This window comes from Colias eurytheme, chromosome 2 (genome assembly GCF_061535395.1).
Source record: "Colias eurytheme isolate Ceu_HAF_F1 chromosome 2, ilColEury1 Martin Lab GWU primary, whole genome shotgun sequence".
Taxonomy (NCBI): Eukaryota; Metazoa; Arthropoda; class Insecta; order Lepidoptera; family Pieridae; genus Colias; species Colias eurytheme.
In genome coordinates, this window is record NC_142981.1 from 2,650,132 (window position 1) to 2,669,321 (window position 19,190).

Genomic DNA, 19,190 nt, shown 5'->3' on the forward strand with positions numbered 1-19,190 from the left:
TCAATTTTAATTTAGTTAAATTTTATAAGAGACAATTAAGAACATTCAAAAATAAAGTGTCACGTATTTTTTTAAACGACGAATGACGAAAAACGACGTAATCGCGGACGAAGTCGCGGGCAACAGCTAGTCTTATATATAAAAATGAATCGCAAAATGTGTTGGTAAGCGCATAACTCGAGAACGGCTGAACCGATTTAGATAATTCTTTTTTTATTATATTCCTTGAAGTACGAGGATGGTTGTTATGTAGAGAAAACGTAAGTACATGTACCACGGGCGAAGCCGGGGCGGACCGCTAGTATGTAATATAATGAATTTTATTAAAAATGCTACTTGCATATTAATATGGATTATGTTTTATTATTTAAAAAAATATTAAATTGACAGGTTATATTTCAGGCTTTAATATTTTTATTTAAAAGATAATAAATGTGGAGAATTATTATACCAATCTGATATTAAATTTATGTTGTTATTTGTATTTCAATTCGTTCCTTGCATCTGTATATTTTTATAAGGGTATTATTCTTCGGAATAAAAATCATTTTAAACTACGAGTGCCAGAATATATTTATATAATAATAACAGGTACATTTTGCGAGGTCAGATGCACATCGTCTTCAATAATTTACAGCCACAGGTTGTTTTGGTAGGGGTGGAGAACAGAGGAGAAAGAAATAGTTGGCGGGGTTGAGCTGGGGCTTGGCCATCCTTGGCTAGCTTGGCCATCGTTGCTTCCAGAGCTGGCAGTAGTTGGGCGAGTGGATTCTTCCTGGTACTGTTCTTGGTGCTGGTTCACCTGTGGCCTTTGGTTGTTTACGGTTGCTAAGAAACCAGTTAAATCATTGGCCTGGTAGTCAACAGTTCTTCTGATTCCATCGGGCTGGATGACCGAGTATTGGCCGAGGACTGTATCACCACGCTTGCTCTCTTGTTGGGATTTGACGTCACCAGTGTGGGGGTCGTTCACCTCGTAAGAGAAGTCGTATGGCTTCGGTGGCTCTTGGTAAGTTTCTAGAAAGATCGGGATTGGCGCTGGGTGAAGGAACGAGCACATGGCGGACATGAAGAGGGCGGAGAAGATGATTAGCTGTGGACAATAAACGAAATAAGTTATTTTTATGTTAGTAAAGGACGATACCTGTACCCTCATAGGAGGCCCGTGTCCCAGCAGTGGGAACGCGTATGGGCCAATGATGATGATGATGATGATGAAAGGACAATATGTTTAGAAATAGTTGAGATCTCAATAGAAGTTAATATTCCTTAAAGTTCCTAATAAGTTTTTTAAAATAACTATAGAACCTTAGCTTTTCCTGGTGATAATTTTATAAAATGAAAAATAAAAACCTTACTATTTAATGCGGAAGTGCGTTTAACATTAAAATTAAATTAAATATATCGTTTCATTCATTCCCATTGTAAGTTTTTACTACTTGCGAAACTAATTTTGATCTTTAATAAACTGATGTCACTAGAATAGCCCAGAGCAAAAAATAAACGAAAAAATATACAAAAATGACTTAAACCTCGATCTCAGTTCAAAGACCGGACAAGGTTAAAATAAAATTGAGGCGATGACAAATTTATCCATTTACTGTCGTCAGTAAATCCGCGATTATGCTTGTTTATATACTTTTTACTTCAGAATCGATTTAATTGAACGATGCAAGGGATTACAATTATTTGCTGAAGGAAAAAAAAATAAATTCATATTAATATTTAAGGGCAAGAAATCAAAAATTAAAAAGGTGATTAAATGAAGCGGTTTCATAATTGAATTATTTGATGACTGAAATATATGCTATAAATAATATTTTTAACAATGATTGATGACGGAAATTAGTGATATTAATATTCTTAAATTGGTTAATATGTGCTGAAAATTTTATTTATCATAGGCAAGTTAAACTGTAAGGTATTTTTAGGCTAAAAATGTCTCATTTCAGAGCTTTTTTTTGTGACTATTTTGTAAATATGAAATATTATAAATAATTAAATAAATAAATTACCTTGTAAACCATGTTGATTATTAATTGATGTGTTCTCACAATTGAACAAAAGACGAGTGTGATTAAAAGACAAAATCTCCTCATTTTATATATGAAGAAATGAAAATCGATACCGTATTTCGTAATATAAATGTGATATGTGTGATATCTTGTGGATTAGAACGTTTGTAAACTATTGTAGGTCTAGATTACGTTGGTAATTCAATCAGAGCTACTTTTCATTCAATGTGAAGACCTAATTATATCTTACGATTCGGTTGAATGGCAAATGATTTTTATAAAGAAAATTTTCTTATAATTGTATATGTATTCGTTTATTTATTTATCAACTAGCTTACCGCCCGCGGCGTCGCCCGCTTTGTCTAATACCTAATAAATTATATACTAAAACGTTCCTCTTGAATCACTCTTTCTACTAAAAACCGCACTAAAATCCGTTGCGTAGTTTTAAAGATTTAAGCATACAAAGGGACATAGGGACAGAGAAAGCGACTTTGTTATATACTATGTAGTGACGATTCGTTTGAATGGCAAATATTGCTTATAAAGAAAATTACATTTATATATTTATTTATATTTACATAACATTATATCAGTGTGATGGATTATACCTTCTATGTGAGTAGTTGTCACTACTAAAATTTCCTATCAAAAAGAAACTGCACTCCTCTCATTTAACCCAAACATAAATTCATCCAGTAGTTTAACTTTTGAATCATAAAAATACAAAATTCTATATTTCGGAAAACAGTTTCTTCAGAGAAGAGACGACTAGAAACCCCGTTTCACTTTTAAAATTATGTTATTAGTTTCTATTTTCAGAATAAAGATATGGAGTTCAACAGATAAATAAATAAATTTGTTTTATTTTGAACCCTCCTACTCTGTTTATAAACGTGTTTTTTGTGTGTGTGTTATAAATTCTCAAAAGCTCACGGCACTTCTGATGATCCATTATGTAATATGTATTACGAAATGCGCGAGATTACCTGACCGTGGCATTGAACTTGCAACATCGCCGAAAACATCACGACCTCAATCTGGTAGACATCGCGAAATCGCTTCAAGGGAAAATAACTTTTATGTTATATGTAGTAAGACTGATTATCGTAGACGGTATACTAAAAGAGTGGTGGATTTGATTGGTTGCCTGTATAAGTTGTCTCGTTAGGGCGCTTGTGCACTACAAGGAATTTTACTGTCCGGCATTCCGATTTTTTATGGTCCGGTGTGGCATGAAAAAACCGATGAATTGCTTGTGCACCTGTCCGTCTTTACTCGGATCAGTGCGGTACAGTTCAAGGAAGTTTGGCGGTATAATGCTATCATAAATGATTGTTTTTGCATTTTACAAGTAACGAGTAAAAAATATAGAAGGTGAAATATTATATTACTTCTTTATAATAAAAAGTAAAGTTCCGTAAGAGATTTAAAATGCGTGTTTCACTTATTTATTTTAATCGGTGACGAGGAGCTAAAGCTATTCCCACTTGAACTTTATGGTCCGGGAGCCAGCAGCAGATTTTATGACCAAGTTCCTCTCAAGCGGTAATTAGTAAAATGCATCAAAGTATAGTATTATGAAGCCTCGTGAACGTCAGCTGGAGCTCGGTTGGGGGGAAGAGCGGTTGTAGCCTCCCGTATCAGCTGACGGTTTTTCCACCAAGATACAGCCAGCTGACATATATATTTATCCACAGTTACATATAAGCTATCATCAGGTAAATTTTTGTTTGAGAGGAAATAACGGAAAATAAATTTTTCTTTAAATTTAACTTTCATGTTCGAGACACCAGCTGACGTATAATACACCATGTTGTAACCAGCTGACTATTTTTTTTCGTTGAGATATTGGGTTAGCTACAATTTGACAAATTTTTAGCTGAGAGGAAATGAATGAATGAATGTATTTTTTTTCCTATGTGCGTGGGAGGCTACAACCGCTCACCCCCCCAACCGAGCGCCAGCTGACGTTCACGAGGCTTTATAATACTATACTCTCATGCGTCTGACGAATTATCTCTTGAGAGGAAATAGTTAACCAAATTTGCACCTGGCTCCCTAACCATTAACTTACCAACACTTACTTAGATAATCATTATAGGTCAATGCTTGGTCAATGTATATAAAATAACAATACCGACTTCTCAAATCTCATTGCCAACTAAAAGAAAGTACAACAAGAGCTTGCTTTTAATTGGCATATGCAGTAAAAACAGTAAAATCCAAGCAAGTGGGCATTCGAAAACAATTATACCTACAGCGACTCGTAGACACAACCATCCGGAATAGGGAAAAGTAAAATGTCGGACAGTAAAATTACGTATAGTGCACAAGCTAGTATATAGATTAATGGCGTGCCATACCGGACCGTAAAATTCCTTGTAGTGGACAAACGCCCTTAGGGCGTTTGTCCACTAAAAGGAATTAATTGTCCACTACAGTAAAATCCAAGCAAGTGGGCATTCGAAAACAATTATACCTACAGCGACTCGTAGAGTGTAGACACAAAAAACCATCCGGAATAGGGAAAAGTAAAATGTCGGACAGTAAAATTACGTCTAGTGCACAAGCTAGTATATAGATTAATGGCGTGCCATACCGGACCGTAAAAAATCGGAATGCCGGACAGTAAAATTCGGAATTTTACGGTCCGGCATTCCGATTTTTTACGGTCCGGTATGGCACGCCATTAATCTATATACTAGCTTGTGCACTATACGTAATTTTACTGTCCGACATTTTACTTTTCCCTATTCCGGATGGTTTTTTGTGTCTACGAGTCGCTGTAGGTATAATTGTTTTGGAATGCCCACTTGCTTGGATTTTACTGTTTTTACTGCATATGCCAATTGAAAGCAAGCTCTTGTTTTACTTTATTTTAGTTGGCAATGAGATTTGAGAAGTCGGTATTGTTATTTTATATACATTGACCAAGCATTGACCTATAATTATTATCTAAGTAAGTGTTGGTAAGTTAAAGTTCAAGTGGGAATAGCTTTAGCTCCTCGTCACCGATTAAAATAAATAAGTGAAACACGCATTTTAAATCTCTTACGGAACTTTACTTTTTATTATAACGAAATAATATAATATTTCACCTTCTATATTTTTTACTCGTTTCTTGTAAAATGCAAAAACAATCATTTATGATAGCATTATACCGCCAAACTTCCTTGAACTGTACCGCACTGATCCGAGTAAAGACGGACAGGTGCACAAGCAATTCATTGGTTTTTTCATGCCACACCGGACCGTAAAAAATCGGAATGCCGGACAGTAAAATTCCTTGTAGTGCACAAGCGCCCTTAGGGCGTTTGTCCACTACAAGGAATTTTACGGTCCGGCATTCCGATTTTTTACGGTCCGGTATGGCACGCCATTAATCTATATACTAGCTTGTGCACTATACGTAATTTTACTGTCCGACATTTTACTTTTCCCTATTCCGGATGGTTTTTTGTGACCTATAATTATTATCTAAGTAAGTGTTGGTAAGTTAAAGTTCAAGTGGGAATAGCTTTAGCTCCTCGTCACCGATTAAAATAAATAAGTGAAACACGCATTTTAAATCTCTTACGGAACTTTACTTTTTATTATAACGAAGTAATATAATATTTCACCTTCTATATTTTTACTCGTTTCTTGTAAAATGCAAAAACAATCATTTATGATAGCATTATACCGCCAAACTTCCTTGAAATGTACCGCACTGATCCGAGTAAAGACGGACAGGTGCACAAGCAATTCATCGGTTTTTTCATGCCACACCGGACCGTAAAAAATTGGAATGCCGGACAGTAAAATTCCTTGAAGTGCACAAGCGCCCTAAGTCTTATATGCGTATGATATGAATCTCTTATACAGTGATTTACATAAATAGGCATGCATGTCTGTGAAATATTATGGGCTTACATCAGTTTGCGAATGAATTAAATCTATATATATAAAACTCAAAGGTGACTTCTATAGTGATCTATCAACGCACAGCCCAAACCACTGGACGTATCCGGCTGAAAGGCATGCAGGTAGATGTTAGGACGTAGGCATCCGCTAAGGAAGGATTTCCCGAAATTCTTGCGGGAACGGGGAAAAACGGGAATGCACGTACAAAGTCGTGGGCTGAAGCTAGTAAATAATATTTGTACAAGTTCATATTTTTTGGCTTCATAAACGAGATGTAAATAGCAAAGAATATAAATCATAAATGAAAAATGATACATGTAAGTATGAATGTTTTTGTCTACAATGGAAATTAAAAAATTGGTTTATTATAATAGATAAGTTAATTACATGACGTATAACATGCAAAGGTCGGCTTTACAAAGTTTTTTTTTTGTATTAAATTAGTCATTGCATTTTGACATGATAAAATGTTTTGTCCTCAAAATCAAGTGACTTAACATTCTTGTTACATTTTCTTTGTCATTTTACAAAAAAACCAGTTGAAAACCCCGATGAAAAATTCACATGTAGAAAAATTCACTGTGTAAAAGGCGAAAACCGAAACTATTCAAGCGTAGTTATATCAAAAATCACTGAAAGAAGTCTCAAGGCTGGGTTTGTTGCAACAAAAACTCATTAGATCTTTGAAAAATATATATACCGAGCTATTTTTTTTCTATTCAACAATATTATTTTATGGCAATGAAATTAAACAGAGCTCAAAACCACCAGGTCGAATTATTCAAGTAAAGTATTGTTAAATCAATTCTATATTATTTTCCATATCTTGCTTGACATATTTTTTTAACTAATTATCAATAATCTATTTTAATAAAATAGCCATTTTATGCAATATCGCAAATAAAAATATAAGACAAAAGGAAATAATGAAACATGCACCAAATGATTCAACCTTGAAGCTAATCCGGTACTACATAAAAACAAGTAATAGATTATAATCTTTCTCGTACTAATATCAGAGGTAACCCATTAAAATAGTCTTAATTTCATACGTTAATGGTCTACAAATTATATGAATAAAATTGTTATGAGGAAAAGGTTAGTAAATTGTCATAATTTATTATCATGGGTATGTAAAAAATGTTACTATGTTTATACTCTCGCTCGTGGTGAACCTATTTCTTCAAAATTGTCATTAAAATTAGTTCACATACTTGACTTTTCTATGTAGAATGAGATAAATGCTACTTGCTTAACGTGTTTATAAGATCGGATGAATATCCAACTTATCCACACTTTAATAATTATTTTTAGTCCATAGAGGTTTTTTATATCATTACAGACACGAAAAAACACAAGTTGTATCCACATTCATTGTATATTTATGGAGTATGGAGTTTCTTGCCGGTTCTTCTCCATAGATACTGCTTTCCGAATCGGTGGTAAATGTTTTTACAGAGAAGAATCAACAATAAAATTTAGAATCGGTTTTGACTTCAAAATGACTAACGACTAGCATTGCTTTGCTTCATTTTCAAATCACAGGAATGACTAGACAAGATTCAATCAAAGCTTACTAACGACCTCATTCCGGTTTAGCAATGACTTAAAATTCCTTAATGACGATTGATATATATACACATCCTTTATACAGTATGTAGTATGTAGTTGCAAATTAATGGTTAAACTCAAACTCAAACATTTATTTATTCAATTAGACTTCTTGTAAAAGCACTTTTAAATCGTCATAACATTTTTTGGAAGGCTATAGGCTATTTATCATCACGCTAAGAACAACAGGAGTGGAGTACTGCGGGTAAAACCGCGGAGCACATCCAGTTACTAATAAAGAAGCCACATTTTTCTGTTTTTGTTTTTCCGACTTTAAAATTTTTTTCAACAGCAGCAAGTGACAGTATTCCTTAGTAACTTAGGATATATTTTTAACATTTTGTTTGTGTTCCGATTTACCTGGGAGTAGAGTAAGTAGCTAGAGCGTGCAGGTAATAAATAATTTACATTATCTACGCATTTTATAACCAACCGCAACCAATCGTATAGATAAATAATTATTCATATTATTTTTCATAACCTTCATAATTTTTAAAATGAACTAAATATTGGACACATAATTGAATAAAGAGACAGGACAAACGGTTTCAGACGCCAAGGCTCTATCATATCGTATAATAAGAATCATTGAAACAATGCCATTTTGTAGAGCAAGGTTACACTTAATTATTAGTAATTATTTGAATTGCGTTTTCTAATTCGGAACACCATTCTATGTCTAATATTGTCTTCTTATATGGCATTGGTTCTTTTTAAGGCCTCACGTTTCTTATAAAGATCTTTAAATTCTTTGTAAGGAGCTTTTCTAAGCCGGGTTTGCTGGCATACATAAGATCACGTTCATACTATGGTAGATGAAATCACAAAAGACCTAGATGAGCTTGAGAAATATTGTCACGTGTTGCGAACTGTACGAAGGTAATTACAGATGTTTGGATGTGGAGGTTATATAATATTTCATAGTGTGGCTATGGGAAAGAATTTTTCACATCGTTGTGACTAGCAGGTTATTGCTTGTTAGTAATAAAAATTAGGGAATACTTGCAATTTATGAAAACGATCTAGAAATTACCATGATAAGCGATCTGATACTAACTCCATCTCACCCATAGAAATGTAAATAACAATGTGTTATTTAGATTTCTATGATCATCCCTCTGCATAAGGGTAATAAAGTTTATTTTAACAATATTATGTCAAGGTAGTATAGCAATTTGAGCTTTTATACAGCTGAACTGTGTACTATCATATTATCTTTTCCTATGATTAACAATGATAGCCTATAAACCTAGGACCCCATCATCCAATTACCAAAACTCCATAAGTAGAAATATCACCAAAATTATTACAAAAAACCCAAGTCAACAATTTTATTTATATCTCAAATCTGGTATAAATAAACATAATTTATTTCGCTTATTCTGTGTCGAGGTTCAAGGAAGTTTATTTGCATGGCTCATCTTCGGTCGGTGACACCAAGATGAGCATGAATGAACGTAGTACACACGCTGTAGGCCGGTCACATACGAGTTTCTTTAAATATGTTGTAAGCAACTATTACTGAAAAGTTGAATTTATTTATTTATTATTTATTCCATATATCCCTATGTCCCTGTGTCCCTATGTATGCTTGAATCTTTAAAACTAGGCAACGGATTTTGATGCGGTTTTTTGAAATAGATAGAGTGATTTAGAGATTTAGACAAATCGGGTGAAGCCGCTATTATTAGATTTCTGTGTAATGTTCTTATTTTGTAGGGCTTGGTTCTGGTTGAGAAATGATTGCAAAATTCGGTAGATAATAAAGTAAGCTATTACTTTCTCTTGCTCTATGGTTATGGTTTGACCTAACTGAAGACGGAGATACAATTTGGTCTTTGTTTACCGCTTTATGTCGCATTGTAGGAATTTACTAAACTTGAAATTAATGTTTTGTTAAACATTTAACGTAATAATCATCTTTATATATTTTGCTCTATAAGCAGAAATAAGCCATAGCTCTTATATTTACTACTGACCGCCTCCTTGGTACAGTGGTTGACGCGTGAGCGTAGCACCGAGGAATTTGTCTCCACCGGGAATCGAACCCGTCCTGGGTGGTCGGTGGAGACAAAGAAAAAAAATGTCTCGGTCTGGCAGGACACAGAAGGCTGATCACCTACTTGTCCCTAAAGAAAATCGATCAGTGAAACAGATGTATAACATGAGTGTGTATAAATGATGACATGGGACTTCACTTTTTTCTTATACTTATGTAATGCGTGGGAAATTATGTAGCAGAAATTAAATTATTTTTGTAATATTCTTTATGAAATTGTAATAAAACCTGTTCTTTTGAAATATTTTTTATTTATTTCTCACAATATGACGTAAAAATAAAACTTTAAAAGTTTCCGTTTGCTGTATTATTCTTACTCGTCGGGTGTACATCCGGCCTTATTTTCATAATCACTGGAACTGCGCATGATTCAGCGCTTTATACGGAATGCGGATTGAAAGTGAACCGGTTGGTACAGACAGCAACGTAAAATAAGTTAAGCAATGGTATCCTTTATAATATCTATGTTTTTACAGTACATATATTTGAAGTAATTAACTCGTTTTCTTCTAAAAGCTGTCTTGATCCATGCATTCGTCCATTGCAATCATAAGTATTTATGTTATTTATTTAATATTTAATTTGAATTCAAGTGAATGCATATTAATGTTTAATTAAGTTATGAATTAGAAAGAGTGCTTCTTCTAAGACTTAAAGTATTCAGATTTTTATGGACTATTTTCTGTGGAGCAGTCGAAATTTTTCCTTTTGACTTTTTCTGCTAGCCGTACATCTCGGCGGGAGTGTGCGTACGCGCCGGCACCAAGGCCGTTTCTTTGTTTAATCTGGACGACGGTTATTAACGCCCCAGATATTTTGTTCATTAAATTATAACTAGCCACTGGATGTAAACATTGAGGAAAAAATCACACAGTTGCCGACTTGAATAAATTGATTTTGATGGACTGTTTTGATACGTCCGCGTTGAGAATATAATTTTGAATATGTATGATTTGGTTGTAAAAATACGGAGATAAATACAAGGTAAAGTAAATAGGGTTTGTCTCTTTGTGCTATGGTTTATATTTGGGTAGATTAGTGTTATGGTGGCATTTTAAATATAATTAAGCTTAGTAAATAAAGACTGGTGCATACATATAGCACAAAATTAAATCCAATCTAGATTTTTTTCCCAATTTTATCTTAAAGGGCTGATTATTTATGGCATTTTTTTAAATATATGATTTTTCGTAGTAATAACTTAGGTAATAATAATTAAATATTGCTCTAACAGAATCAATTCTAGGCCGGGGCTGTAGTTTCGACATCATATTTTACTACTTTGAAAATCAGGTTACAATTTATATTTTTCCTGTTAATATCCATAAATTAAGATTTCTTAAGAACTGCACGGTAGATAAACAGATAGTAACGTTATTATAAACAAAACTGCATATAAAATAAACAACCTTGGACGACTAAGAAATAACAGTTTAGTAGCGAGAGGTCAGTATGATTCTAGGTCAAGTAATTCACTTTATAAGCCTTTATAATAGAATAAGTTAGGCTTAGAATACACTTTTAACAACGTGGAACAATACGCAAGCTCTGTTTTAATTTGTCTGTCAATTCGTTGTTGTAGACCCACCCTACATTGCTTCATATTATTTTTCAGACTACTCCTTCTAAATTGAGATCTTTTACGAAATTTGTATAACATGAACCTAAGCAAAATAGTTGATTTATATAAATCAGTTTTCTCTAGAAATATGTGATTATATTGATTAATATGTAATGAAAAATGCACTAAAATTGAAATATAAGTTACTTAGTCACATTTTTTAGTACCGTGGAATGAAACCGTATGCTGTATGTTAATGATTTCTTGTGTGAATCACACCTTATGTTAATATTTAAATGTAGCGTGAGAATTACATTTAATACAGTTTCTTTATGAATTTGTCGTAATTGGACGATTGTGCAAGTGTTAGTTTATTAGTGCAAAGCCAACTTGTAATATAATTAAAAAAATAAATGTCTTCTTTTTGCAATTGTAATTTTTTTAGAATAAATATGTTGAAATACATTCAAACAATGAAAGCACGTAGCTGGCTTTTTTAATATTTTTGAAGCGAAACTTCTTTAGGTACGTTGAGAGTAAAATTTCAAGGTCGCGTCATGGTAATACCATCAAGTAAGGCGACGATTTTGGTATCTTTGAATCTTGACAAAGAAGTTTCACTTCTGACACGAGAGCTCGGTACAAACGCTCTCTTTTATGAAATAGTTACTTACTTTTAAAAACTTTTAAATACATATATATTTAAAATGAAGATAAGTAAAATTAATATACATAATTATTAGAACATTTAAGTTGTTTGGTGGCTAAAGATAAATACGTGGATCCAATTTGAAATATCGTAGCAATAAATATTTATAAACTCAAAGGGACGCTGTAAATTCTGTATTTTAATAAATTTCGCTTTGTTAAGACAAATTTATGGCCTTCTGTATTTGACTTCCAAAACTCTTATATTTAAATTCATCTACATAGTCAATCGAATAGTATTAATTTGCTTATTGTGTTCAATAATGGACGTTAAAATGGGGTTTTAATTTCGAAAAATAATGTCTATACGATAAATAAATTTTCGTCTGAATCGATAATTCCGAGCGAATATTATGAACGGGATAGTGTGTTTGTGTGTCTTTCTTTTACGTAGTAACGAGGCTACCTTTACAGTACCTAAGTTTGACTGTGACATCTTTTTTACTGCAAGGAAACATCTTATAGGAATTTATTTCGACCAATCGAATCGAAGTCTACGATAAGTATTTGTACTAAAAATTGACTTACATCCTATACCACTATCATCCGTGTAAATAAAAACAAACAAATATCGTACAATTCAAAATTCATTCCTAAAAAATACAGTCCTATTTATTGTCAGTCCATCAAACTATTCTTTGACAATATACAAGAGATATGTTTGACATTTACTTGCTACTAGCGTTGGTGGCAACCTTGCCCACTTCCTACCGTAAAAGTAAACGTACAAACATAATTATTGATAATTGACATTATTCATTGTATTAATGTCAATCTAGATTATTGAGTGAGAAAAGGTTGGCTGTTACGCGCTTGCAATGTGTGTGGATGTAATGTTAAAGGCGGATTAAGAATTTTTTTCTTATTTATTAGTTATTACCTATGTGAAATTCTGGACAAAAATGTATGGAGTGAGCTAGGCAAACTAAGAAGCTATTTTTAATGTTTTATTCAGGATCATTTGATAGAAGAATTTTTAAGCTTTATTAAATCTAATCTGCAACGTGAAATGTGAATACTGAATGTAGATGATAGAATCTATTTAAATCTAATTATTATCAAGATTACATAAATTAGGAACTGATATCTTTAATACAGGTCATCTACTCGGTAACCTAGCAAAGAAAGTCTCGAACCGTTGATTGATATACCTACCTATCATTATACAATTACCACCAAATGTATTTAGCTTTAAGGTTAGGTTAAGTTTGATTGAATAAACGAATTTGAATTTGAATAAATTCATTTATACTTTGCATGTATGTTAACCAAATCTGAGGAGCTTATAACGAAGTTAGAGTATAGTATAAATCATTATGTATAATATTTTCAAATTACTCATCGCCAACGTCCATACCACGTTGAATACACCGGTTCTCGTCCGATCACCGAAGTTAAGCAACGTCGGGCGCGGTCAGTACTTGGATGGGTGACCGCCTGGGAACACCGCGTGATGTTGGCTTTTTGTAACTTTTCCTGAAGCTTTTTTTGTATTTTTTTTGACATTTGACTAACATAGTTTAGAATTCACTCTTTTGTTATATTCAGTGCTTTACACTAGTCTAACGAAATAAAATCCAAGGTTTTTTTTTACAGGGATCTCGCTATGTCTTGAATATTTCACTAGTTTCGTCAGCACGAACTGAACTTTCCTTTGTGCCTGTACTTGTATTTAACTACTGGATACGTAATCTGTGAACTTGTAGAAACAAAAGCTCCCACTAGCGTTCCATATTTAACTGTATCTACAGTCGCTCCGATTTGGTTGGTGCCAACCATCCGACCACGACCAAATCGGAAAGTGTAGAGAGCGGTCGGTCCGACATAATTATTATTAATATTGGTTTGACGTGGTCGGATGCGCCGGCGGTACCGACCAAACTAACTTCCTATCCGATCCAACCAAATTGGAACGTCTGGAAGCTTTGTTCCGACCAAATCGGATCATTCCATAGAGTAATATAGGTAATTGGCTCATTCACATTCGCAACGCCGCCGGTGTAGGACGTCAACATGAACGCCAAGGGAGTTACGGTCACCGAACGTGACATATTAATAAAATTGCTGGAACTATATAAAGACTTTCCCTGTTTGTGGGACTTAAGTAACAAAGATTACGCAAATAGAGATGCCAGAAATCAAGCGTATTTTATTATGTTAGAAGTATTAAAAAAAATTGACAGTGCGGAAACATTAAAAACCTTAAAAAATAAGTTGTAAGAGCCGCATATGACTGTAATTTTCTCTATTTCTATAGTAGAATTTAGCCCATTCTCTTCGTACTATGGTCAACTGACATATTACTCTATGGTCAACTGACAGCTGGAAGGCCAACCGTCGGACAATCTGTAGCAATGTTGGAATGGTTGCCTTGTCGGTTCCGATATGGTTGGCACCAACCAAATCGGAGCGTCTGTAGATACATTAAGAAGTGCTCGTCATTAGACGAGCGCGCATAAAATATCTATTTGTGAACTCCCGCCTTTGCGTTCTATTTCTAAACAACTCCGGTTTTAGAACGCCGGTCGATCTCTCCTGCTTCATGATACCCTGGTACCGATGGGGCTGAACGTGACGGTGATGACGTCGACATATGCCCGTCACTGTCACACCGTTGTCAGTGTCGGCGATGTCAGGGTAATCTAAATTCTGAAAATTGAGCTTTTATGGCTGTCATGTTTTGTGAGGCGTGTTAACACAATATAGGGTTATTTCTCGGTTTTCTTTTTATGTCTTGTAAAGAATTTTTATCATGTGCAAAGTTAATGTCATTTTTGGTAAATTTATAAAATACGTAACACATACTTAATATCCATCTCTGTTTATTTCTTTTTTCTATATGGATAATGATTTTTGTCTGTCTTATTTATTTATGATTCTTAATTACCAAGGGGTTTAGTATAATACATATACCATGAAAAATACATAGAAGTTCAGAAAAAGGGAACAAACTAAAAATTAGGAACTTATACCAGACATAAGATATTATTATTAATAGATTTTAAAAGTTCAAGTAGTATCTAAAATACAATATAATAATGGGAGAAGCAAATTATTTATCTACTCAATTAATAATAATTATTATTCTAATAACATATTCATGTTTAATTTATCTCAAAGGCATATTGAGGTCGGGGCTTCATAAGGTCCTTAAGTTTCCTTGAACTTCAGGAATAAGGTTAAGTATACCAGGGCTAAAGGAATAAATGGAAAGTCAATTATATCTATGTTTTGGTTGAGAGCCGCTTGTGTTTTTAAACCGCAATAATATCGAGTTAAATATCAAAACTCATATCGCTATTTTCTTAATATGAGAGTATGTTCAATAATTTAATTCATATTGCTATTTTCTTGTAGAGAGTACCTTTAACTGAATGTGAATTAAATTTGTTAGTGGTAACTATGTACGTTTTTTTTAAGTATAAGTATGAACTTTGAATACTATAAATATTATATAAATTTATTTGATCAAAACTTTGTCAAAGTACTCAGACATTAGAAAGTTTGAAAATTTTTAAAAGATTCACGTCCTGAATATCGCCAAGAATCTCGCTTCGTGATCGAATTTTTTGCTGTAGGTGACTGATTTTTTTATATGTTATAACAATTATATAATTTATACAAATTTGACAGTGCTGATTGAATAAATGGCAAAACAAATGAAACAAGATTTTCAATTTCACTGGAACTTTTATATCCGGTTCCTATATATTATGAATTAGCAGTGTCTTCAGAAAAAAATGATTTTGTAATGATTAAGTGTATGCAAAATTATCATAAATATATAAGTATACTTAACTTATGTACCTACGTGAAGTAGAGTAATAATAAATATATTAATTAATAATAAAAGTAAAATAATCTCTATGCGATTTGTATGCTCTATCTTGCAAACATTAAAATCTATATTATAAAATATATTACATGTTTAATTCTTCAAAAAATAATTTGGTGATACACTGTGATTTTCTTACAACACATTATTATGTATACTAGCGGCCCGCCCCGGCTTCGCCCGTGGTACATATGAAAAATAGATGTTGGCCGATTCTCAGACTTACCCGATATGCACAGAAAATTTCATGAGAATCGGTCCACCCGTTTCGGAGGAGTATGCAGACTAACATTGTGACACGAGAATTTTATATATAAGATGTATATATATAATATTTTATAGTAATACTCGTCTACGTCGATAAATTTCCAATTTGATATTACTAAACGAATTTCAATATAGTACCATATTGCGTCACTTGACAGCATATCAAAGTTTGCGTATTCAGGTGTTCAGTGAAGTAATCATGAATAACTTCTAAACAAGATTACAACGTATCAACTTCACAGACTGCTTGGCGCTTCCCGATATAACTTCTCGCTCTTTCATTCGCACCCCTATTTTTGGAGTATACCTGTCTCGCTCGCTTTCCCCTAGCATTTCCCGGGCATGCGCAGTGGGTGCGCACGTGCTCGGATAACTCCTGGTATCTCATGATCGCCTGGTATCGGGCGCGCCTAGGGCGGGCGTCGCGCCGCCGCCCAAGCCGCGGCCGCCCTACGATACTGCCCCTCTTCAGAAGCTCACACGAACGCCGCCGATCCGGTCCGTTCCAAACCACTTCCGAGGAGAAAAAGCACGTGCTTATCGCGCGTGAAGTTTGCAACTAATTATTTTGCGTACTAACTTCCATTTTCCTTTTGTTATAATAAATTGTTATTATTTGTTAAAAATATATTTTTGTCATTTTCATTTAAGGTGATTTAAGTGTTTTCAGTGTTTTAGTGTAGGTCAGGTGTCGGCGTTTGATGAAAAACAGCTGCAGCTAGCTTCAAAATGCAGAAGCAGTTTTCTGTGCCAGGTATGTTAATAAATAAATAAAAAATAATGGAAATTTTGGGCCATTCTATTTATATATTTACTATAAGATGCAACATGTGACGCACGTAGCTTTACTATACGACTGGAAATATTTATTACGAAACTGAAAATAGACTTTAATAATTACTTGCATTCAACAATAGCTGGCCTATATATTGCTGCATAGGATTGCAAGACAATATAAAATATCTAGGGAAATATTGCCTAGATAATAATTATTCTATCGGGTTCTTAAGTCGTATCGCAGATTTTTATCAGAAAAGAGCTTGAGTCCTATGTGGTGTTTTATCAGTTATCATAATTAATTACGTGATAATGTATATTTTAATTTGAATAATTTATTAAATTGAAAAAGCCTGTAAAAGTGATAAGTGATATAAATTATTTTATATTATTTATATAAAAAATACATATGGTTCTTACTTAAATTAAAAAAAAATGCTTACGTAGGTATTTTAATTTAATAAAGGCCCACTATCCATTGAAAAAGCTTAAAATTATTGTATAAAAATTAATCCTTTGGTAAAGAGATATTCAATGATCTTTGAAATACAAGATTTATCAAAGGCTGCGAATTTATGTTGTTAATTGTAATTATATACATTTGTGAGAGTAAGCTCTTGAACTACTGACCCGATTTTTACAATTAATGTTTACCATTATTTTGTCAAATGTGTCCATGGACTAATAAATGTGTTACTTAAAAGTCGTGACAATTTTATTTTCTTATATCCTTATAGTATTATATTATATAAACTAATATTCAAGATGCGATAGTAACTTTGTCTGTCTGTCTTCTTCACACCTAAACCACTGTATCGATTTGAATGAAAATTTGTACAGAGACAGTTGGAGACCTCAGGAAGGATATAAGATAGGTTTTATGCCAGAATAGCCACCAGAACGGGAACTATGGGGGTTTTCCTTTGACTACGCGGGCGAAGTCACGGGATAGCAAGAAAAACTAGCTAAATAAAACGTTATTTAACGTAGAATTTTATGTGAAAATAAACTAAATAAATGACGCCACAGCCACTAACCTATAAAAGTTAAATTAACCAAGTGCCATTAAAGGGCTTATCACGAAGCGTCATAAGTCAATTCCATTTAATAACTTAAGCTTGATAAATTGCAGTTAAGAAATTAGTTAGGCTTTTACACTATGTTTTGATACTGAAATTTTAGGTATACTATGGCATTTTAAGTCTAAATACGTTTTTATAAATGAGTATATTATAATAAAAAGGAAATGTACGCTACTTATATTATTAAAAAAAAATCGTTCGTTTTACCGACATAAGTACACATAATAATTAATATTATGAGAAAAATATATAATACTAGCGGTCCGCCCCGGCTTCGCCCGTGGTACATATGAAAAATAGATGTTGGCCGATTCTCAGACTTACCCGATATGCACAGAAAATTTCATGAGAATCGGTCCACCCGTTTCGGAGGAGTATGCAGACTAACATTGTGACACGAGAATTTTATATATAAGATAAGTGAGATGTATCGAAATTTATTATGGAAATAATTTAAACAAGATACTTATCCTATGAGTAATGTGGTATTATATAATAAACTGACGTTTATATTAAACCCTGAGGTGGATTACTCGGTATAGTCGGTACTCACTCTCATTTGACTGTTGACAGCTAGTTAGCATAAATTGATGTCAAAGAAATATAAGACAAATTACATAGGTATGATATTTCTTTCACCACTTTCTTTCTGACACAAAAATACTGTGGTCTTTTATTTTGATAATATTTAAATATACCAACATAATATTATTATGTTTCTTTTTTGTGACGAAAACTTAATTTGTTGAGAAGATTAAGAAGGAAACGACACAGACATTAATAATAAAACAAAGTGAAACAGACAGTCTTCATATCAAGTTCATAATTTCAATGGGAAAAATGAAACGGATGAAATGTATTCTTGGTACATTTGTATACTTATCTACTATGTTTACCTACTTGTCATAAGAATTTTTCAAACTCTAGTATCTATTTTTTATAAAGAAAATCTCTTGTGTATTTTATAAATTCGAATTTTAAAATTTTGAACGAATCAACATTTCAAATGAGCATTTGTTATTTTCCTGAATCCATACTAATATTATAAATGCGAAAGTAACTCTGTCTGTCTGTCTGTTACTCAATCACGCCTTAACTACTGAACCAATTTGCATGAAATTTGGTATAGAGACATTTTGATACCCGAGAAAGGACATAGGATAGGTTTTATCCCGGAAATCCTACGGGAACGGGTTTTTCTTTGAAAACGCGGGCGAAGCCGCGGGCGGAAAGCTAGTAAATAAAATAAAAACTTTCTTCAATATGTGATAGAAAGAATAATGTTTACTCACTACACAAACAGCGTTAAAAACCCATTACATATTTCCTATGTATTCTCTAAAAGCTTTCATGCACACGAAATTAATTG

At 33.2% G+C, this 19,190-nt stretch overlaps 1 protein-coding gene and 1 non-coding gene across 2 annotated transcripts; one reads left to right on the forward strand and one right to left on the reverse strand.

Annotated features, from left to right (window-relative positions):
• Window positions 1-567: 567 nt before the first annotated feature.
• LOC149910131 (uncharacterized) lies at window positions 568-1,089 on the reverse strand. Its single transcript, XM_090107330.1, has one exon. The coding sequence runs from the start codon at window positions 1,067-1,069 to the stop codon at window positions 632-634; it is 438 nt and encodes a 145-aa protein (XP_089963456.1). The 5' UTR covers window positions 1,070-1,089; the 3' UTR covers window positions 568-631.
• Window positions 1,090-13,203: 12,114 nt separating this feature from the next.
• LOC149910132 (5S ribosomal RNA) lies at window positions 13,204-13,322 on the forward strand. Its single transcript, XR_016458248.1, has one exon. It is a non-coding gene; the product is annotated as a 5S ribosomal RNA (ribosomal RNA).
• Window positions 13,323-19,190: the final 5,868 nt, after the last annotated feature.